General features: G+C 46.8%; 1 protein-coding gene across 1 annotated transcript in view; it reads left to right on the forward strand.

Annotated features, from left to right (window-relative positions):
* Shank3 (SH3 and multiple ankyrin repeat domains 3) overlaps positions 1 to 21,867 on the forward strand; it is a 72,795-nt gene that overhangs the window by 7,578 nt on the left and 43,350 nt on the right. Inside the window, exons 3-10 of the mRNA XM_013025732.1 lie at positions 540 to 611; positions 2,918 to 3,026; positions 3,104 to 3,255; positions 3,344 to 3,511; positions 3,600 to 3,716; positions 4,167 to 4,244; positions 5,328 to 5,394; positions 19,401 to 19,674. Coding sequence (XP_012881186.1) covers positions 540 to 611; positions 2,918 to 3,026; positions 3,104 to 3,255; positions 3,344 to 3,511; positions 3,600 to 3,716; positions 4,167 to 4,244; positions 5,328 to 5,394; positions 19,401 to 19,674 — 1,037 coding nt within the window. The remainder of the gene's footprint in view (positions 1 to 539; positions 612 to 2,917; positions 3,027 to 3,103; positions 3,256 to 3,343; positions 3,512 to 3,599; positions 3,717 to 4,166; positions 4,245 to 5,327; positions 5,395 to 19,400; positions 19,675 to 21,867) is intronic.

Here is a 21,867-nt window from a genome sequence, read left to right on the forward strand (position 1 = left end):
CGGGGGGCAATGGGGGGCCTGGGCAGCCCGTGCTGCGCGTAGCACCCCGGAGGCAGGCGTGTTCGGCGCCGGAGGTCGGCCCGAGCACGGTGCGATGGGAGGGCGCAGTGCCGGAGGGAGGAGTGCGGTTTGAGCCGCGTCTCAGACGTGCACACGTGCCCTCGCTGGCCCTCGCCGGCCACCCTGGTGAACTTGCCCCCGACCTGCGCGCGTTCCTGGCGAGCGGTGCCTCGAGCGCCTTTCTCGGCCGAGCCCCGGGTTTGGAGGCTGTGTGACCGCCCCGACGGGCCCAGCGCCCCAAGGTGACCGGGCGCGCGGGGGCCCCAGCGGCTCTGCCTGGAAAGGCGCTGTCCGGGGAGGGCTGGGAGAGGCCGGCGCAGGCCGGCCACGTGTGCGCGTGTGTGGTGGGCAGGCGGCAGCTGCCGTCTGTTGTGTCTGGGACTGGTGTGACTGCCGTGCGCGCGTGTGAACAACATGGCGCTCGCCGCTCCCTCGCTTGGCCTACATGGATACTTTCTCTCCACTTTCTCTTTGAGCAGTTTCGATACAAACGGAGAGTTTATGCCCAGAATCTCATTGATGACAAACAGTTCGCAAAGCTGCACACTAAGGTAAAGAGCGGGTCTCGGGAAGGCGCCCCCCACGGCCTCTGCCCCAGCCAGCCTGGCTGACCACAGCTGCTGCAGTACTGGTCCAGTACTCTCTCCTCTTCTGTCAGGCGCTTGCCTGCGCTGGGAGAGTAGATGTAGATGCTGTACTTGTTGGGCCTGACAGAGAGGGTGGAGATAAGTGTGTGCATGTGTTGGGAGCCAGCTAAGAGAGAGACCTAGGCTAGCTTCGAACCACCATTCTCAGATTTCAGCCTCCCCAGTAGGTAGGATATTCTGGCCCCCGGCTCATAGGCAGACTTCTTGATCTACCACTCTCTGCCAGCCAGTTCTGTGGACAGTAGGCCTTTTCTTGGTGGATACGTCATTGTACATCCCTAGAGCCTAGGAGAGGGCTTCTGTGACTGGCGCCAGATCCTTAGGCTTTTTTGTTTTGTTTTGTTTTTTGTCACTCGTGGGGCTAGAACTCTGGGCTTGGGTGCTGTACCTGTGCTCTTCAGCTCAAGGCAAGCGCTCTACAATTTGAGCCACAGCCCCACTTCATCCTTAGGCTCTTTTGCCAGATTTTTTTTTTTTCTGTTCCTACGCAGTGGCAGTCAATGGTCCTGGGTTGTAGCTGGACAGAAAGCATCTCAGAAAGATCTGTTTCTCTCCAATGGCCCTCATATTGACCCTGTCACTCTGAGTCCCTCTGATATCTCTCCCCAGGGACCCACAGGACACTAGTAACTTGTTTTTCAGTGAGTCTTGTTTTTTTCTTTTCTTTCCTTTCTCTCTATTCCTCATTTCCTTCCTTCTTTCCTTCCTTCTTTCTTTTCTTCTTTCCTTCCCTCCTTCCTTCCTTCCTTCCTTCCTTCCTTCCTTCCTTCCTCTTTTTTTTTTTTTGGATGGTCATGAGGCTTGAACTCAGGGCCTAGGCACCATCTCTGAGCTTTTTTGCTCAAAGCTCGTGTTCTCTCACTTTGAACCATGGCATCACTTCCAGTTTTTTGGTGGTTAATTGGAGATAAGAGTCTTGCTGGGACTTTTCTACTCTGGCTGACTTCAAACTGCAATTCTAAAATCTCAGCCTCCCGAGTAGCTAGAATTATAGATGTGAGCCACCAGCGCCCACTTCAATCCTGTTTGCCTTTAGAATGAATCCAAACTCCTTACCTTAGCCCTGTGCCTCTGTGTGCCCAAGTTGTGCTCTCCCCATCCTCCTTGGGTCTGACTAAGATCTCTTAGAGGCTTTGCACCAGCCTTCCCTGTTTGTGAGCACCTTTCTTCTGGTTTCATCATATATAACAATGACAGTGGTCCCAGAGTGGTCTCCTTCCTTGTCTCTGATGCATGCTGAGTCTTTCTGGAGTTTGTGTGTATGGTATCCATTCTACCAGCAAATGCTAGTGAGGCTTTGCTGGGTGGCCTGTGTAGGATGTGTGAAAGAATAAAATGGAAAATCATGTCACAAGGGCCTCAGGGGTCTGCCGTAGGGATGAGCTTGTGAAGATGGTCAGAGAATAGTTGAGGATTCAGGGCTGCTGTAGGTCTAGAAGGCTCCTGCTAGAGAGGACTCAGCTTGTGCAGGCTGGCACCATGCTCCAGGGCTGGAGCACCACAGTCAGAAGTAGAATGAGGGCAGTGAGAGCTTGAGAGCAAGACATAGACTCATTTGAAGGGTATGACTAGGGTGACCAGGCTGTAGTGAAAAATGCCAGGCTTAGGTTGATAGCTGTGGTAGGTTTGGCGATCAGGATATAAGGAAGGGCTTTGAATGGTACGTGAATCCAGCTAAGCTGGAATTAGAGCTGAGATAGTAGTATGGAGCTAGGTAACATTGCCGGCTACTGGCTCACACCAGTAGTCCTAGCTACTCAGGAGGCTGAGATCTGAGGATCCTGGTTCAAAGCCAGCCTGGACAGGGATGACTGAGATCTGAGTATCCTGGTTCAAAGCCAGCGTGGACAGGGATGTCTGTGAGACCCTTACCTCCAACTCAAAAAAAAAAAAACAAACCAGAAGTCAAAGCCAGCCTGGGCAGAAAAATCTGAAATTCCTATCTCCAATTAACCACCAGAAAACTGAAAGTGGTGCTGAGGCTTAAAGTGGTAGAATGCTAGCCTTGAGCAAAAAGATCTCAGGGACAGTGCGCAGGCCCCCAGTTCAAGCCCCACTACTGACCAAAAAATAAAAAATAAAGCAAGACATCGTATCAGAGTGACAGGGAACAGTTGAACATTTTATAAATGGCCAAATACTTCCTAGAGGTAGGGAGCAATGGTTGGATGGCCATGGCACCCAGCTGATTAGGATGGCTGGTGTTTCAGGCAAACCTAAAGAAGTTCATGGACTATGTCCAGCTGCACAGTACGGACAAAGTGGCCCGCCTGCTGGACAAGGGGCTGGACCCTAATTTTCATGACCCTGATTCAGGAGGTGAGTTGCAGAACAGAGTGGGAGAGGTTACCGTTGAGTGGTTAGGAGCCTGACTTTTCATTTCTTCCTCACCTCAGAGTGCCCTCTGAGCCTTGCGGCACAGCTGGACAATGCCACTGACTTGCTGAAGGTTCTACGCAATGGTGGTGCTCACCTAGACTTCCGCACCCGGGATGGGCTAACTGCAGTCCACTGTGCCACCCGCCAGCGAAATGCGGGAGCGTTGACGGTCAGTGGGGTTCCTTCTGACCTGGAGGGGCATGGGTGCGGTAGAGGAGGAGCTGGCCTGGCATTGATGCTGAGGTGCCTTCTCTTAGACCCTGCTGGACCTGGGTGCTTCGCCTGACTACAAAGACAGCCGTGGCCTGACACCCTTGTACCACAGCGCCCTAGGGGGTGGGGATGCCCTCTGCTGTGAGCTTCTTCTCCATGACCATGCACAACTGGGGACCACTGATGAGAATGGTTGGCAGGAGATACACCAGGTGGGCTGGGTCCCTGGGGTGGGGTCCAGGCCCTGTCCAGGCAGGGGTTTTAGCCTCTGGGATATTGCAGCACCTCTGTCTTTTCTAGGCCTGCCGCTTTGGCCACGTGCAGCACCTGGAGCACCTGCTGTTCTATGGCGCCAACATGGGTGCCCAGAATGCCTCAGGAAACACAGCCCTGCATATCTGTGCTCTCTACAACCAGGTGTGTCCTTCTGCTCCACATTTGAGTGTGCATACTTAGACACTGTGTGTGTGTAATGAAGTGTGAGCATGTGTATATATGTTCCTTCACAAAAATGATTGTTCTGGCTTACATACCCCTCCCCATGTGTGCTCTGTGTCCTCCAGTGAGTTCTAGTTACTGGATTGCCTGCCTCATGGGCCTGTTTGTGTATATTTATTCCCTGAACATACATATGTGAACATGTGTGTTCTGAACAAAATTGGGTATGAATTGTGTACATTTAAGCCCTCTGGAACAGGTGAGACCTACCCACATAGCCCTATGTGGTCTAGGTATACACTGAACATATAGATATGAGTCTGCATGTGATTGCTCTGCACACCTGTGTGAACAACCTCATGTGTGCACCTGCTCTGGCTTCCTAGCCATTCTCCATTTCCCAGTGTCACTGCCACTGTCTTCCAATAGGAAAGCTGTGCTCGTGTCCTGCTTTTCCGTGGAGCCAATAAGGATGTCCGCAATTACAACAGCCAGACAGCCTTCCAGGTACATGTTGGTTTACAGGAATATGAGGCTGCCTCTGGGGGTTGACTGTCTCCTTGTGATTCAGCCTTTCTGAATCTTCTTCCCAGGAAGGCATTGCTCACTCCCAGGAAAGAATGGAGGCAGGGTGAGTCCAGTAGGATATTCAGTGAAGTGATTTCTTTTATCTACCTTTCAGGGAGCTAGGAAGATCAGAGGGCTGCAGAATGGGGGAAGGGCAGATGAGAGGACAGGTGAGCAGGTGTAGGTGTGACCCCTGGAAGTAGAAGGGACCCAGAGGACTAATCCAAGAGGGGGTTCCTGAAATGTGAAAGATACAGACTGGTGTGATAGTGCAGTAGAGAAGAGTCAGGCTGAGATGTAGGCATCAGGGCACATCTAAAAGAAACGCCAGGGCCAATCAGATGACTAGGTGTTACGGTTATAAGGAGGAAGAATGAGAGCAATAGGCTGGGCAGCCATGGGGGGCCCTGGTTGAGACAGGATAGAGGACTATATTTAGGGGCAGATTAAAAGTTCTAGTGCTGTGCCCTGTGTACTGAGGGCTGTTTGGTTTTAGCTCTGAAAGCCTAGTATCTAGGAATAGATTGAGTTCTTGGCAGATGGGGGTGGTAGGTGACCCTAGTTACAAGTTGAGGGGTAGTACCATAACTCCTTTCTGTAGTGAGTTGTCTCCCAATAGATAGGAGTGCTTTGACTTGAGCAAAGCATGATCTGGTAAGGAGGAGTACTGTGGTGAGGCAAGCCTAGGCCACTGAGAATCCTTTCTTTTCTTTCTTTGCTTTTTTTTTTTTTTTTTTTTCAGTTGTGGGGCTTGAACTCTGGGCCTGGGTGCTGTCCTTGCGCTCTTTAGCTCAAGGCGAGCACTTTACCGCTTGAGCCACAGCACCACTTCCAGTTTTCTAGTGGTTTATTGGAGATAAGAGTCTTCTGGACTTTCCTGTCTGGGCTGGCTGTGAACCGCGATTCTCAGATCTCAGTCTCCTGAGTAGCTAGGATGACAGGCGTGAGCCACCGGTGCCCGGCTTCTTTGCTTTTTTTTGAGCATCCTTTCTTGTCCTCTGTGTCTTGGCCTCTTTCTCTCAGGTGGCCATCATTGCAGGGAACTTCGAGCTTGCAGAGGTCATCAAAACCCACAAAGACTCAGATGTTGGTGAGTTTTGCCCACCCATAAGTCCCTGATCGATGTAATTTTTAGAGGCAGTGGTGATAGAACGAGGGCCTCTGCCCATGAGCCAAGCCAAGGTGGCTCTTGTAGGTATGGGGAATATGCTGGGGAAGGGGTTGTATGGACTGGGCAGAAGCCTCAGTCAGGGCTGGGATAATGCGAGTCTAGGGGTTGATGTTGGGCTTAGAGCTGTGTTTGCAGTTAATTAGGTTCTGGGAAGGGCCATCTATGGGACATTTTCATTTTAGCCTAGAACATGAGAACATTTATGTAGCCATGGTAGCCATGGTTCTCCACAGGGTCTCATGAACATCCATGTAGAGAAAACAACATATTATAACAAAGATGAAGTCCAAGCTAGGAACAGAACTGATGCTATCCTCTAGGCCAAGGGGTTTGCGTTTCTGGTGGTCCATGTATAAATGAAGGCCTGGCATGTGCATAAGTTGTCCTAAAAGGAAGACCAGGGCTTTGTAGCTCAGCCCCAGTATGGGTAAGAAGAAAGGCCCCAATTGTATTCCCTCATCTCTTGGATGTGTGGTGTCAGACTGGACCATTCTTTGTGTTCAGGTGGCTGAGCAGCAGGGGCTGTGGATCTCTGCTCCAGGAAAAGATATTGTCTGGCTAGGCCATACTCTAGTCACTGGCTGCCTCCTTGTCCTCCTTGTTTCTAACTATCTCTTTCTGGAACATGGAATCTCAGATTCTCCTTCTTGCATGAATATTTACTTGGGCTGGTGTTAGAATCTCTCTTGGTTCCAATGTAGGTTCCAGTCTGTGATGCTTTGCTTTCTTTTAAGTAAACTATGTACCATTATTTGTATCCCTTTCTACCTTGGCCTCCTTTGAGCTCAGGAGGGGTTCCACCTTCCTCCCACCTCCTTCCTCCCACCTCGTGGGACGTGTACTTTGTGTAGCTGATTGGGCCTGTGGTTGGAGTGCAGGGGGAGTAAAGGCATTCTAGAGCTTGGATGCAGTCCAGACTGAGAGATAGGAACATTGCACTGCCCTATCCTCAGGCTCTGGAGCATTACCATACTGAGACTCCTGTTCTGGGGCATTCTGGTGCAGTTGGTTAAGCACATTGTCCTTAGAACACTAGAATGGGCATCTGTGTCACCTAGTCCAGATATGGTCACCAGTTCTGCTAGCCACACATTCTTGCTCAGATGTCATATACTCAACAATATCCATTTATGCAAGGTGCTACAGTTGTGGGATTTACTGTGAATTTTCGTACCTCAGTTCTTCCTCTCAACAACTCTTAAGGGTGGGGGATAGACTGGCTCATTTTATAGAGAAGGAAACCAAGGTTCAGAGAAGTTAATAACAGGGCCTGACCCTGGATCTGGGATTCAGGGTCTTGTTACCCTCTCTCCCCTGCTCACCAGCACATATTTATTCTGAGACACTCTGAGTGACAGTCATGAATCTCCATGGCCCACCCAAGGTCCTTGAGCAGGCCCTGCACATCAGAAGCTTGAGGGGACTCTTCCAAGCCATTCTTTTCCAACTTCCTTTTTGTGGTCACCCTTCAGAGGACAGGACACTTTCTATCTCAGTGGCTATCTCCTGTTGTAGACCAATAAGCCTTTGATAGGATGCTGGCCTGTCAAGTGAGTAACTCGGCTTGCTGCCTCTGTCACTAGGCCATGTTCTTTCTGACTCTCTCTCAGGCATGTTCCCATCTACGTGGGTACCATTCATGCTTCTTATGCATATCCTTTTTTTTTTTTTTGGTCGGTTGTGGGGCCTGACCACTGGGCCTGGGCATTGTCCCTCAGCTCTTCAGCTCAAGGCTAGTGCTCAACCTCTCCAGCCACAGCACCACTTGTGACTTTTTCTGCATATGTGGTGCTGAGGAATCGAACCCAGGGCCTCATGAGTACAAGGCAAGCACTCTTATCACTGAGCCACCTTCCCAGCCCCCCTTATGCATATTCTTTACTGACTTGCTTTTGTTGAGTGTCATGGTGACATCACCCGAAGAGCTTGAGTAGATTCTGACCCAGAGCCTGGGTGGGGCCTGAGCTGCACTAATCAGCATAAGGTGAGGTTGGAGGTAAGGCTAATGCTGTTGATTTGGGCACTACATTTTGTACAATAGGGGTCTGGATACGGCTTGGTAGATGGTGGCCACAGGCCAAATCCACACTATAGCCTTTTGTTTATTTATTTATTTGTTAGTCCTGGGGTGTGAACCTAGGGCCTGGGCACTGTTCTTGAGCTCTTTAGCTCAAGGCTAGTAGTGCTCTACCACTTAGAGCCACAGCCCCACTTCCCATTTTCCCGTGGTTAATTGGAGATAAGAACGTCACAGACTTTTCTGCCTAGGCTGGCTTTAAAATATGATCCTCAGATCTCAGCCTCCTGAGTAGCTAGGATTATAGGTGTGAGCCACCAGTGCCTGGCTAAGTTTTTGTTTTTTTGAGGATGTGTGTGTGTGCGTGTGTGTACATGTGTATATATGTATATATACATATATTAGCTTTGTTAATTGATCCAGTAGCATTTTTTTTTTCTTCTCTACCACTTGAGCCAAAGCACCACTTCCAGTTTTCTAGTGGTTTTTATTGAAGATAAGAGTTTCATGGACTTTCCTGCCTGGGCTGGCTTTGAACTGTGGTCCTCAGGTCTTAGCCTCCTGAGTAGCTAGGATTACAGGCATGAGCCACCAGTGCCCAGCTTTCCAGTAGCATTTCTTACACTCACAGTGTAGTGTAATTTATTGAATTCTCATTTTCATTGCCCCAAAAGAAAAATCTCAACACATTAAGTAATTATTCTGCATACTCTCTCCCTTCCAGTTGTCTGCTGTGAACACACGTTTCTGTCTCTGTGTATTTACCGATTCTTGCTGTTTCATATAATTGGAATCATGCAGTTTGTCCCTTTGTGTTTTTATTTTTGTTTGTTTGTTTTTTTTTTGAACTCTGGGCCTGGGTGCTGTCTCTCAGCTCTTCAGCTCAAGGCAAGTGCTCTACCACTTGAGTCACAGCACCACTTCCAGTTTTCTGGTGGTTAATTGGAGATAAGAGTCGTCATGGACGTTCCTTGCCCGAGTTAGCTTTGACATGATCCTCAGATCTCAGCCTCCTGAGTAAGCTAGGGTTACAGGAATGAGCCACCATTACCCGGATGCTACATACTATTAAACTTTAGCGTCTAGGTATTCTGCAGCTCGTGAATGAGGGTAGCCCCTTGCTGGGAGAGGCAAGAGGGGACACCTTTTTTTCTTACAAATAAGTTGAGGGGACACTTTTAAATTTTATTTTTATTTATTTTATTAATACGTATTAGTTGTATGATGAGGGTTTTATTGTGACATTTTCACATATGTGTACAGTGTATCTCAATCTCACCCGTTCTGTCGCCCCCCACTTCTTAAAATAATTTTAACCTGTTTTATTTTTCTTTTCTCATACATGCACACGAAATTCTTCCACTGTACTCTCGTCATTCACCATCTTTGTTAGCCTGACTAGCTCCTGCTGGGACTTGCTTCCCTAACACAGCTTGCTTTTTGATCCCCAAACCCTCAACCTGTTGACTGACAGCTTTCACTGAGAGTCTTTTTATTATGAAAAAATTATTTTAAGTACTTATACAAAGGGGTTTCAATTTATTTACTTATACATGTATTTGTGTATAGTTGCAATGTATTGCAAAAATGTTCACATTTGATCTTTTTCCTTTTTTTTTTTTTTTGTCGGTCATGGGGCTTGAACTCTGGGCCTGGGCGCTGTCCCTCAGCTCTTCAGCTCAAGGCGAGTGCTCTACCACTTGAGCTACAGCGCCACTCCCGGTTTTCTGGTGGTTTATTGGAGATAGGAGTCTCACGGTCTCTCCTGCCCGGGCTGGCTTTGAACCGCGATCCTCAGATCTCAGCCTCCTGAGTAGCTAGGATTACAGGCGTGAGCCACCAGCGCCCGGCGATCTTTTTCCTTTTAAGAGAGGAAATATCTATCCATCTTCTTACCTATCTCTGCATGCATGCTTGCCAGGAGGCCTCGGGGCCTTGTGCTTTGTTTGCCTTTTTTACTCAAGCCTGGCATTCTACCACTTGAGCTACAGGTTTTTCCTGGTTAATTGGTAATAAAAGTCTCTTAGACTTTTCTGCTTTGGCTGGCTTCAAAACACAGTCCTCAGATCTCAGCCTCATGAATAGACATGAGCCAAGGGCTCAGTCTTTTTTTTTTCTGGTCCTAAGGCTTGAACTCAGGGCCTGGGCACTGTTGCTCAGCCTCTTTGTGCTCAAGGCTAGTAGTGTTCAAAGGGAAACTTTTTTGAAAGTATTTGAAGAAACAAAACAAGGAAAACAATGATTGGTTAGAAGTTAGTTGATGGCTTCTTATTGGTGCAGTTTTTTTTTTTTTTTTTTTTTGGGTCTGGTCATGGGGCCTGAACTCTGGGCCTGGGCTCTGTCCCTCAGCTCTTCAGCTCAAGGCTAGTGCTCTACCACTTGAGCCACAGCGCCACTTCTGGCTTTTTTCTTTTTGCTTATGTGGTGCTGAGGAATCGAACCCAGGGCCTCAGGCATGCAAGGCAAGTGCTCTACCACTGAGCCACCTTCCCAGTCCCTTATTGGTGCAGTTTCTAGTTTCAGTTTACTGCTTGCTTTGGCCTTTGGTTTCTTTTTGGGTGCTGTCCCTCAGCTAGCGCTCTACCACTTGAGCCTCAGCCCCACTTCTGGCTTTTTCTGCTTATGTGGTTCTAAGGAATTGAACCCAGGGCCTCATGCCTCATGCATGCAAGGCAAGTACTCTACCACTGAGTCACCTTACCAGTCCCGGCCTTTGGTTTCTACAGTAAGAATTTAGAAACTAATAATAAATAGCATCTCAATTAGATTTTTTTTTTTTTTTAAAAACAACCCATTTCTTTTGGCCAGCCTCTCATTCATGTGAGATTGACCAAAACCTGGGAATTAAGTGTCACCATGGTAGCCGATTGTCTTTCTGTCAGAAGTAGAATTCATAAGTCCTGGTGTCAGGCCTGTTGAAGAAAGATACTTTTGTTCAGATCACCTTTGCTATACTAATCATGCAAAACCATGGATGGCTAGAGATGCACATAAAGACATTGAGAGACAGTGGTGCACTCGAGACATGGCAAGGTTGACTGGCAGGATAATACCAACAGCCCAAAGTACATTTTTCAGCCTTGGTCTCCACCAGCCAACCCAGCTAATTAATCTGTGGAATAAAACAAAAGCAGAAATCAGTGATTAAAACAAACTAGAAGTTAATTTCTGAGTCCACAGGGGAGTTAATCATAACTTCTATGTTCGAGCACTACTTCTGGGAGTGTGGCCTGACGGATAGCTGACCTCTGATGGTCCGCACTCAAGTATCAGGCTGTCTTCTGCAGTTGCACTAAGGTATCCATCTCCAGCTTTGGGACTGCAGGAATACTGCAGGTCTTTTGTGTTTTGTTTTCTTGTTTGGGTCCTAGGTCTTGATTTCAGGCCCTAGGTGTTGTCCCGAGTTGGTTATTTTTATTAGTTAGTTTAAACTTAAAAATTTTTTTTTTCCAAACAGTCTCTTGCTGTGTTAGCCCAGGCTGCCCCTCATCTCCCTCATCTCAACAATCTTCTTGCCTTAGCCTTCAAAATTCTGGGATCACAGGCATGTACCACTATGCTTAGCTTCTTTCGTTTTTCAGATACTGGCTTAGACTTTGATCTTCCTGCCTGTACCTCTCCTGTAGCTGAGATTACAGGCACATATCACCATGCCTGGCCTGATTTTTATGTAAGGTCAAAGTAACTTTTTTTTTTTGCCCAGGCTAGACTCAGACTGCACTGCTACCATCTCTGCCCCCTGTGTGGGAGTTATATATATATTTTTAACCAGATGATTGGGGTAGCTGGCTTGAGACATACACAAGAATGTAGTTTTATGGAAGTTGGCTTGCTATTTACACAAATGCAGGAAGAGAGCACATAGGGTCTTGCAAACTTGAACTTGGTTAGCATTTTACAAATCACCAGTTTCTGTTTGCTTGTTGTTTTGGTTTTTAATTTTTTTAAATTGGTATTATAAAGGTGATGTACAGAGGGGTTACAGTTTTGCTTTATATGTGTGTGCATGTGTGCACTGGTACTGGGGTTTGAACTCAGGGTCTCAAGCTATCACTTACTTGACTTTTTTGTTCCATGCTCTATCACTTGAGCTGCACCTCCAAATCTGGCTTTTTTTCTGATTAATTGGAGATAAGAGTGTCATAGACATTCCTGCCCAGGATGGCTTTGAGCTGGGATCCTTGGATCTTAGCCTCCTGAGTAGCTAGAATTACAGGTGTGAGCAATCATTGCTATGTGACTATGGTGCCCAGTTTAATCCAGAACTCCTGGCTCAAGCGGTCCTCTGCCTCAGCCTCCAGAGTAGCTGGTACTATAGTCACACTCCACCATGCCTGACTTCGGTTTCTTAGAATTGTGGAAATTGTTACCGAGTCTGATGGTATGGTGTTAAAGTTATCAGAAGCAATTCCACATTAGTTTCCCAAGATTGTCTCTGAAGGAAAAACATTTTTGAGTTGTAGCTGACTGCAAATGCTTTTAGGGAAGAATGATAATAATAACTATGGGTGACAAAACAGAAGGGCCATGGTAAATTCTGATGATGCATTTGGCAAGGAAATTTGATTATTTTTTGTTACATAATAACTGATTGATAGCATTATACCAAGACATTAGACTTCTAGGAATTTCATACAGGTTGCTACAGTCTTACCAATAACATACCTGTAAATATAACTTGAAGGTTCAGGAGCCCCAGGGTATGATTAAAAATATATCCTCATAGGTTCTTGTTCTGCTTGCTTGTTCTCTCTCCTTCTCCCCCTCCCCCTCCCCCCTCCTCCTCTTCTCCTCTTCCCCTTCCCCCTCCACCTCTCCCTCTCCTCCCCTCCCTCTCTGCTTCTCCCTCTCCCTCTCCTTCTCTCCCTCTTCCTCTCTCTCCTTCCCCTCTTCCTCCTTCCCTCCCCACTATCTGTATTAGGATTTGAACTCTAGGCTTTATGCTCGCTAGGCTGGCACTTTTATCATCTGAGCTACACTCTAAGTTCTTTTTTGCTTTAGGTTGTTGCTTTTTTTTTTTTTCCCAGATAGGATCTGTGTTTTTGTCCAATGCAGGCCTCAGATTTGATTCTTCTACCTGTGCCTCCCATGTAGCTTTTTGTGTGTGTGTGTGTGCTGTGCACCCCTATCCTGGGACTTGAACTCAGGGCCTGGGCCCTGTCCCTGAGTTGTTTTTTTTTTTTTTTTTTGCTCAAGGCTAACACGCTACTACTTTGAGCCATAGCTCCACTTTTGACTTTTTTTGGTGGTTAATTGGAGATAAATCTCAACAGACTTTCTGGCTTGGGCTGGCTTCAAACCTTGATCTTCAGACCTCAGCTTCCTGAGTTGCTAGGGTTACAGATGTGAGCCGTTGGTTCCTGACTCCCGTGAAGCATTGAGTACAGGTTTGAACCATCAGGCCTAACTTGGATGAGGTGGGAGAGCTCATTAACTTTTTTTTTGTTGGTTGTGGGGCTTGAACTTTGGGCCTGGGCTCTGTCCCTGAGCTCTTCAGCTTAAGGTTAGTGCTCTACCTCTTGAGCCACAGCACCACTTCTATTAAGTCTTTGCTGAGGCTGGCCTCTTAACTATAACCATCCTCTGCCTCCTGAGTAGCTGCGATTGTAGGTATGTAGCACCAGGCTGGACTTTATTATTATTCATATGTCAGTGACGTTGCTTTTTGTGGTTCTGGGGACTGAACCCACATCCTTATACATACTAGGCAAGTGAGCTTTATACCATTGAGTTTTATCCCCAGCCCAGGGATGGTTTTGATTCCTGTATCTCTGTAGTAAGTTTTGAAATGGAGGGTTGGGGGGGGGTGTTGAATCCTGCAACTTTTCTTTTGATACTGTTTTGGTACATGGAAGCCCCTTACAATTCCACATGGATCTGAGGGTTACTTGCTTGCTTTGTAAAAACAGAACATGGGCCAGGCAGTATATATCTCTAATCCCAACGCTCAGAAAACTGAGGTAAGAAGAGGCAAGTGTTAGGCCAGCCTAGACTGTATACGTAATGTACTGTCTCAGAAACGCAGCAGATGAAACAAACGCTCCACCCCAACAGAAGTCCAACAAAAGTCCAAATAGAAGTTGAAATATTGGTCAGAATTACCTCCAATTTATAATCACTCTGGGTAGGATTGGCAGTTTTTTCCTCTGGCACTAGGTACTGAAGGCCTTGAGCTTGAATATTCTACCACCTGAGTCCTGTCCTACCCCAGCCCTTTTGCTTTATTATTACTTTTTGTTGTTGTTGGTCGTTGGGCTTGAACTCTGGGCCTGGGCGCTGTCCCTCAGCCCTTGTGCTCAAGGCTAGCGCTCTACCACTTGAGCCACAGGCTCAAGCTTTTTCTGCTTATTTGGTGCTGAGTCATCGAACCCAGGGCCTCATGGATGCAAAGCGGGCACTATACCACTGAGCCACCTTCCCAGCCCTAACTTCTTTTTCAGATAGAGTTTCATGCTAAAATTTCCCAAGCTGGCCTCTGAGATCCTCCTGCCTCTCCCTGAGTGGCTAGGAGTCCAGATGAGGGTTACTGTTTAAAACAGTATTCTAGTTAATGGATGTAGATGGGCCTTTCATTTATTTAAATCTCCTTTAAGCAACATTTTATCATTTTCAGAATATAAATCCTTTCACTTTCTTGAGTTTGGGGGCATTCTTTTGGATGTTAATATAAATTGAATTATCTTTTTACTTTAGTTTTTTTGGGATTGTTTTATTGCCAGTGTATAGTAACTTTTGCACATTGATCCAACAACTTTGCCAAATTATCTCTCCTGGTAGATTCTTGTGTATGGGGAGTTTCTTTGTTTTGTTATATAGAATCATGTGTTTTACAAGTACAGATAGGTTTACTTCTTTTTTTTTTTTGTCCTGTCATGGTGCCTGAACTCTGGGCCTGGGCGCTGTCCCTCAGCTTTTCAGCTCAAGGCTAGCACTCTACCACTTGAGCCACAGCGCCACCTCCGGCTTTTTTCTTTTTGCTTATATGGTGCTGAGGAATCGAACTCAGGGCCCCAGGCATGCAAGGCAAGCACTGTACCACTGAGCCACCTTCCCAGCCCAGATAGGTTTACTTCTTTCTTTCCAATTTGGATGCCTTTCATTTGTTTTTCTTGCCTAATTGCTCAAGCTAACATTTCTAACACAATGTTCAGAGCTGTATTGAAAATGGGCATTCTTGCTGGGCACAGGTGGCTCATACCTATAATCCTAGCTACTCAGGATACTGAGGCCTGACAATTGCAGTTCAAAGCCAGCTGAGACAGAAAAGTCCATTAGACTCTTATCTGTACTTAACCATCAGAAAACTGGATGTGAAGCTGTGGCTCAAAGTGGTAGAGCACTAACCTTGAGCAAAAAGATCTCAGGGACAGTGCCTAGGCCCTGAGTTGGAGCCCCATGGCTGACAAAAAACAAAGAACGAGGAAATGCACATTTTTTTCCTTACTCCTGATTGTAGAGGAAAGTTTTCAATCTTTTCCACTTGGTAAAAGATTGTTCCTGTGGATTTTAAATTAAATGAGTCTTATGTTGAATAAACTTATTTATACTACTAGTTTTCTGAATTGTTTTGTCATGGAAAGTTTTGGATTATGGAAAATACTTTATTCTGCATCAACTGAAATGATCATTGTAGGTTTTCTCCTTTGTTCTATTAATGTGGTATATTTTATTGATAATAGTGGTTTCTAGATTTCTCCTTGTAATACCTTATCTGGCGTTGTCATCAAATGATAGTTGTCCTCATAGAATTAGTTAGGGAGTGCTTCTGTCATTTTCAGTTTTTTGACTAAGAAGGGTTAAAGTGTTAGTAGAAGTCACCATGGTGCCATCTGGTAGTAGACTGTTTCCTTTCTTGCCAGTGTAGGATTTTGAACTCAGAGCCTCCTGCTTGTGGCTGGTGCTCTGCCACTTAGACTACACCTCCAGTTACAGCTTTTTGCTGCTTAATTGGAGATGGAGGTTTTTCTACCTTGGGTAGCTTCAAACTGAGGTCATTCCAGGTCTCAGCCTCCTTAATGGCTAGGATTATATTTGTGAGCCACCAGTGCCTGGCTAGTAGACATTTTTTTTTTTTGTGGTTTTTGCTTTCTGAATGAAGTTTTGCTTGGTTTACATTTGTTTAGACTCTATCTCCTTTTTTTTTTTTTTTTTTTTTTTTTCGGTTGTGGGGCTTAAACTCTGGGCCTGGGCGCTGTCCCTCAGCTCTTCAGCTCAAAGCTAGTGCTCTACTACTTGAGCCACAGCAACACTTCCAGTTTTCTGGTGGTTTATTGGAGATAAGAGTCCCATGGAAATTGTAACTCCTCTGTATGGTATTCTCATAATAAAAAATTAAAAAAAAAAACAAAAAACGAGTCTCATGGAATTTCTTGCGTGGGCTGGCTTTGAACTCTGATCCCCATATCTCAGCCTCCTGAGTAGCTAGGATTACAGGGTGAGCTACTGGTGCCTGGCTCCTTTTTCTCTATGAAAGAAATAAATTTAGGTAGTAATTATAAAGGCATTTGGCAGTAAAACTCCAAATGTCATTTCTGATTTTAGCTGTTTCTAAAACTACTTTTTTTTCTTACGATAGTTAAAAGTTTGTCAATTTTGTTGATATAAAAAAAATACAGGAGGGCTGGGAAGGTGGCTCAGTGGTAGAGTGCTTGCCTTGCATGCATGAGGCCCTGGGTTTAATTCCTCAGCACCACATAAGCAAAAAGAAAAAAGCTGGAAGCAGTGCTGTGGCTCAAGTGGTAGAGTGTTAGCCTTGAGCTGAAGAGCTGAGGGACAGCACCCAGGCCCAGAGTTCAGGCCCCACGACTGGACCTTCCCCCCCCAAAAAAAATACAGGGGTAGCTGGGTGCTGGTGGCTAATATCTGTAATCCTAGCTACACAGGAGGCTGAGATCTGAGGATCATGGTTCAAAGCCAGCAGGTGCAGGAAACTCCATGACACTCTTATCTCCAATAAACTACTCACGAAATCAGAAGTGGTGCTGTGGCTCAAAGTGGTAGAGTGCTAGCCTTGAGCTGAAGAGCTGAGCCCAGGCCCAGGGTACAAGCCCCATGCCCAACAAAACAAAACAACAACAAAAAATACAGGGTTAGAGATTTAGGTCAGTGAAAGAGTGCTTGTCTAGCAAGTACAAGGCCTTAAAGTTTGGTCCTCAGCACCACAAATAAATAAGACCAAATAAAACACAGCAGTTTATCTAATTGATTCTCTGTTGTTTTTCCATTTTCTGTTTTCTCTAATCATTTCTTTTTGTTTGTTACCTTTCCTTCCTTTTATTGGCTCTTTTTCTAGTTTCTTAAGTTATACAATTAAGTTTTCTATCTATCTGTTTATTTATTCTTGTGCTAGATATTGTATGTGCTAGTACTCTAACACTACATTCTTTTTTTTTTTTTTTTTTGGTCGTGGGGCATGAACTCTGGGCCTGGGCGCTGTCCCTTTGCTCTTCAGCTTAAGGCGAGTGCTTTACTGCTTAAACTACAGCACCACTTCCAGTTTTCTAGTGGTTTATTGGAGATGAGTCTCACGGACTTTTCTGCCTGGGCTGGGAACCGTGATCCTCAGATCTCAGCCTCCTGAATAGCTAGGATTACAGGCATGAGCCACTGGTGCCCGTCTCTAACACTACATTCTTAACCTCCTGCTTTTTTTTTTTAGTTTAGTTTTTGTTTCTTTTTTTTGGTCTGGTCATGGGGTCTGAACTCTGGGCCTGGGCGCCGTCACTCAGCTCTTCAGCTCAAGGTTAGCACTCTACCACTTGAGCCACAGCGCCACTTCTGGCTTTTTTTTTTTTTTTACTTATGTGGTGCTGAGGAATCAAACCCAGGGCCTCATGCTTGCAAAGCAAGCGCTCTACCAATGAGCCACTTTCCCAGCCCCTCTTACAAGTACATTTCTTATCAAGCATTGTTGCCTCCTCAAGTGAGAGCTGAGTAGCTATTCAGGATGCTTTCCTTCCCAGTGTATACACTCTCCTTCCCAGCCTCACTTGCAGTTTTTGAGAGGTTAATTGTAGATAGGAGTCTCACGGGGACTTTTCTGAGTGGGCTGCTTTGAACCAGATCCTCAGATCTCAACCTCCTGAGTTGCTAGGATTACAGGCCAGAGCTACCAGCACCTTGGCCTTTTTTGTTTTTGTTTTTTTGTGCTTAAAGAGAATATACTTTGTATGGTTTCAGCTTTTAAAATTTATTGAGACTTATTTTGTGGCAAGATACATGGTTTGTGTGGAGAACGTCACAGTGTACTTAAGAATTCTCCATAATATTCTGCTGCAGTGGAGTCAAGTGGCTTGAATGTATCTTAGATCTTAATTGGCTTAAGTCTCCTATGTCTCTTTGTTCATCTGTATAGATAGTCTATCCATTGTCAACAATGGAATATTGAAGTCTCCAGCTATTATTATTATAGAACAGCCTATTTCTCATTTCAGTCATTTATTAATATATTTTATTTTGGTGTCCTTTGGTGCATGTAATAATCGTTAATTCTCTTGATAGATCAACTCAGCAAAGTATAATATCCTTGTCTGTGTCTTGTTCCATTTTTTATTTTGAAATTTAATATCGATATGGACACTCAGTCCTATTTTGTATACTGTTTACATGAGATATCTTTTAAAAATGTTTTTAATTCCTAGCCTATTTATGTTTTGGGATCTGAAGCAGTTCTTCGGTAAATAACATATAATTGGATCTGGGTCATATATTTAATTTTGCCAACTGTTTTTTGTTTCTCTCTCTCTCTCTCTCTTTCTCTCTCTTACTCCCTTCCCTTCCTCCCTTCCTTTCTTCCTGGGTCATATATTTTATCTTGCCAACTGTTTCTCTCTTTCTCATCTTGCCAATGGTTTTTCTCTCTTTCTTCCTCCCCTCCCTTTCTCCCTTCCTTTCTTCCTTCCTATGTATGTGTGCCCTTGTGTGCCCTGGAGCTTGAACATAGGGCCTGGGCACTGTCCCTGAAGTTTCTTTTGCTCAGGTAGCTCTCTACCACTTGAACCAGAGCTTCACTTCTGGCTTTTTTGGGTACTTAATTGGCAGTGAGTCTCACAGACTCCCTTGCCCAGGCTGGCTTTGAACTGTGATCCTCAGATCTCAGCCTTCTGAGTAGCTAGGATTGTAGGTAGGAGCCATTGACACCTAGCCACTGTTTCTTTTTTTTTTTTTTTTTGCTGGTTGTGGGGCCTGAACTCTGGGTCTGGGCGCTGTCCCTCAGCTCTTCAGCTCAAGGCTAGTGCTCTACCACTTGAGCCACAGCGCCACTTCCAGCCTTTTCTGCTTATGTGGTGCTGAGGAATCAAACCCAGGGCCTCATGCATGCAAGGCAAGCACTCTACCACTGAGCCACCTTCCCAGCCCCTAGCCACTGTTTCTTAAGTAAAGTTTTAAAACACCTACATACCAGTTTGCTTATATGTAGTTTGTGACTATTTTCATGCTACTGGAAAGGAATTGAGTCATGTTAATATTAAGATTATAAGTGGCTTTCTGAGCCTGAAATAATTGGTTTTCATAGGAGAAGTTTGCTGACCCTTGGTCTAGAATGTCCTTTTCTGTTTCCTTGAGTGTAGTTTCCTTGAGTACAGTGTCACATTGCTGTAGGTGAGTGAGAGCTATCACATTAGCCTGCTTTGGGTCTCTTGAAGCTTGGAAATGGGCTCATTTTGATAATCAACGTGGGTACCCCCAAGGCCTTGGCTGGCCAGACAAGGAAGCTAGGGTTGGAGGCAGTGGGGCTGGGATTGTCCCCTCCTTAGCCATGCCATTCATAGGGCAGCCAACTGTCCTGGTGTCCCTGCAACTAAGGCAGTTCTTAGTATATAGGATTCTGGAAAGCTTAGCTAAGCTATACTAGTTGATTGGTCAACCAGCTGATCCTTAGAATCTCATTCGTGCCCCTCTGCCCCAGTACCATTCAGGGAAACCCCCAGCTATGCAAAGCGGCGACGACTGGCTGGCCCCAGTGGCTTGGCATCCCCGCGGCCCCTGCAGCGCTCAGCCAGTGACATCAACCTGAAGGGTGAGGCCCAGCCAGCAGCCTCTCCTGGGCCCTCCCTCCGAAGCCTTCCCCACCAGCTGCTGCTCCAGCGGCTGCAGGAGGAAAAAGATCGTGACCGGGATGGTGAACAGGAGAATGACATCAGTGGCCCCTCAGCAGGCAGGGGCAGCCTGAGCAAAATCAGGTAGGAGAAGGCGGGGAGGTCCTGGAAGGGTAGGCCAGGGTGGGATGCCAGACATCCAGCCAGCAAAGCCAGAACAAGGAAGCAGGGAGAGTTTGTGGCTGGCATCTGTGCAGTGTTGGGTTGGTGTTTGAGGTTGTGGCACAGCCAGGCCCTCAGAAGGGCTTCCTTGGATGGAGTGCGAAAGAATGTGATGCCCTGGAGGCTGGGTCGGCATATTCACACTGATTTATGATTGGAGGTGGGGTTTGCTCTGAGGACACAGGGCAACTGAGAGAGTTTAGGCAGAAGGTGTGGTCCAACCTGTGAATTGCCATGTGTGAGAGAGTGGTAGGATGGAAGGGGATGCCTTTCACTGAGGGCTCAAATCCTGCAGGAGTCTTGGCTTCACCCTAGCCCCAGTCTTCTATACCTGCAGGACTCCACCTCTTACCCTCAAGCCCTGAGAAATCAGGAACATTTGTGGGACTTAGTTTCTCCCAAACTTAAGAGTAGGAGGCATGGATTGGAGCCTGTTAGTCTTTGCAGGCTGCATGGAGGTAGAGGGGAGGGTGAGCACTAGCTCTCAGATGGCCAGTGTGCCAGTCCTGTCGGTGAGGTCTTTCAAGGCATGCATTCCCATGGTGAAGCCCTCCAGGTGGCCTGGGCAGGTGAGTCTGCTGGGACCCACACACACTAGATGTCAGCCAGTGTGGTTATGGGATCTGTGTTTCCTTTGCCTTGGTAGTAGGAGCTGTTTTTCTTACTTCCTGCCTTTTCCCCAGAGCTAGGCACATAGAAGTGTTTGTTAGATGCAAGAGTTACATAAGCAGAGTATTGTTTTCACAATACAGTTTAAATTTTTTAATTGTTAATATAAAGGTGATGTACAGAGAGGGATTACAGTTACATAAGTCAGGTAAAGAGTACATTTCCTTTTAGACAGTGTCACCCCTTCCTTTGCTCTTCACAATGTGGTTTAATAACCCCAGGGCTCCATGTGCCACTGGGCTGTATGACACATGTATGTCATCTCAGTTCTATAACTTAGGACCTGTGACACTCAAGTTGGCTTATACTTGTCCTAAGTCAGAGTTAGGAATCAGCTTATCTGGGTTCAGTTTGATAAAGGTCATAGGGTATGGCAGGAACATATGCAAGGCCTTCCTTTTCTTCATGCAGCAGGTCTTATGTCTGTTTCTACCTAGAATTGTTGGATCCCCGAAAACTGTCTGCTTGCTCCAAATACCAGTTTTCACTTGAAGATTTTTCATAAGCCCCTTGGATTTTCCTAAGCTAGGGCTGATGGCCTGGTGGCTGAAAACATACTTTGCCATTTCATGAGATGGCTACTTGTGAGAGGAGCTGTGTGGTCACCACTGGTCTCTGCTTTAGTGTATTTATTCGCCCTTTCAACCGACAAAAACCCAGGACCTACCTGCATGCCCGGGACTCTAGCTTTCTTGCTCTGTAGGACAGCAGGCTTCTTTCTTCCTCACGAACATTTGTTAGGCCCCATTGTGGTGGGATCCCACACCAGGGTTCTGAGTGGGTTTCAGGGCATGGACACCTGGATCCAGGGCTGAGAGGCAATTAGGTGGACAGTGAATCAGGTATGACAGGGATCTGTAACCCTTAGGAAGAAGTGGCTGGTGAAGTGTGGTGCATGGAGGAGGGAGGGGACTCTGGGTTCAGTTGCCTATGGTCAAGGGGGAAAAATTGCCATTGATGGACCCGGTGGGGCTGCACTGGCTCTGCCGCCCCCTGTTGGCAAAGCTTGGCACAGGATCCCTGGCAGCCAGCCATGTGTGGTCGGCCGGGTCCTGGCCCCAGAAACCTACCAGGGCACTCGGAGTGGAGTCAGTGGAGTCAGTACTTCAGTCGCTGGCCAAATGGGCGGGATGGCAGTAGGTTCTGAGTAGGTAGCCGGTGGCCGGTTCCCAAGTTCCAGAGTGCCTGGCCATTGGTGGAGACAGTGAGTATCTGACTTGGCGTGCCTAGGTGCTAGACCGCAAGCTTTGGAGCCTTGGTACTAGAGAGCAAGCCCTGGAGCTGAGAGCAGGTGGCCTGCGCCTCGGGGCTCAGTGCCCAGGCCCGGAGCAGGCGTCTGGGATGAGAGGACCCAGGCCTGTGGAAGGGCGCCCCGCGCTGGGGTGGGCAGGGCGCGGCGGGCAGGCCAGGCCCACACTGGGGAGCTGGGCCCGGCCACTGCGCCCC

Source organism: Dipodomys ordii, unplaced genomic scaffold, assembly GCF_000151885.1.
Source record: "Dipodomys ordii isolate 6190 unplaced genomic scaffold, Dord_2.0 Scaffold87, whole genome shotgun sequence".
NCBI lineage: Eukaryota > Metazoa > Chordata > Mammalia > Rodentia > Heteromyidae > Dipodomys > Dipodomys ordii.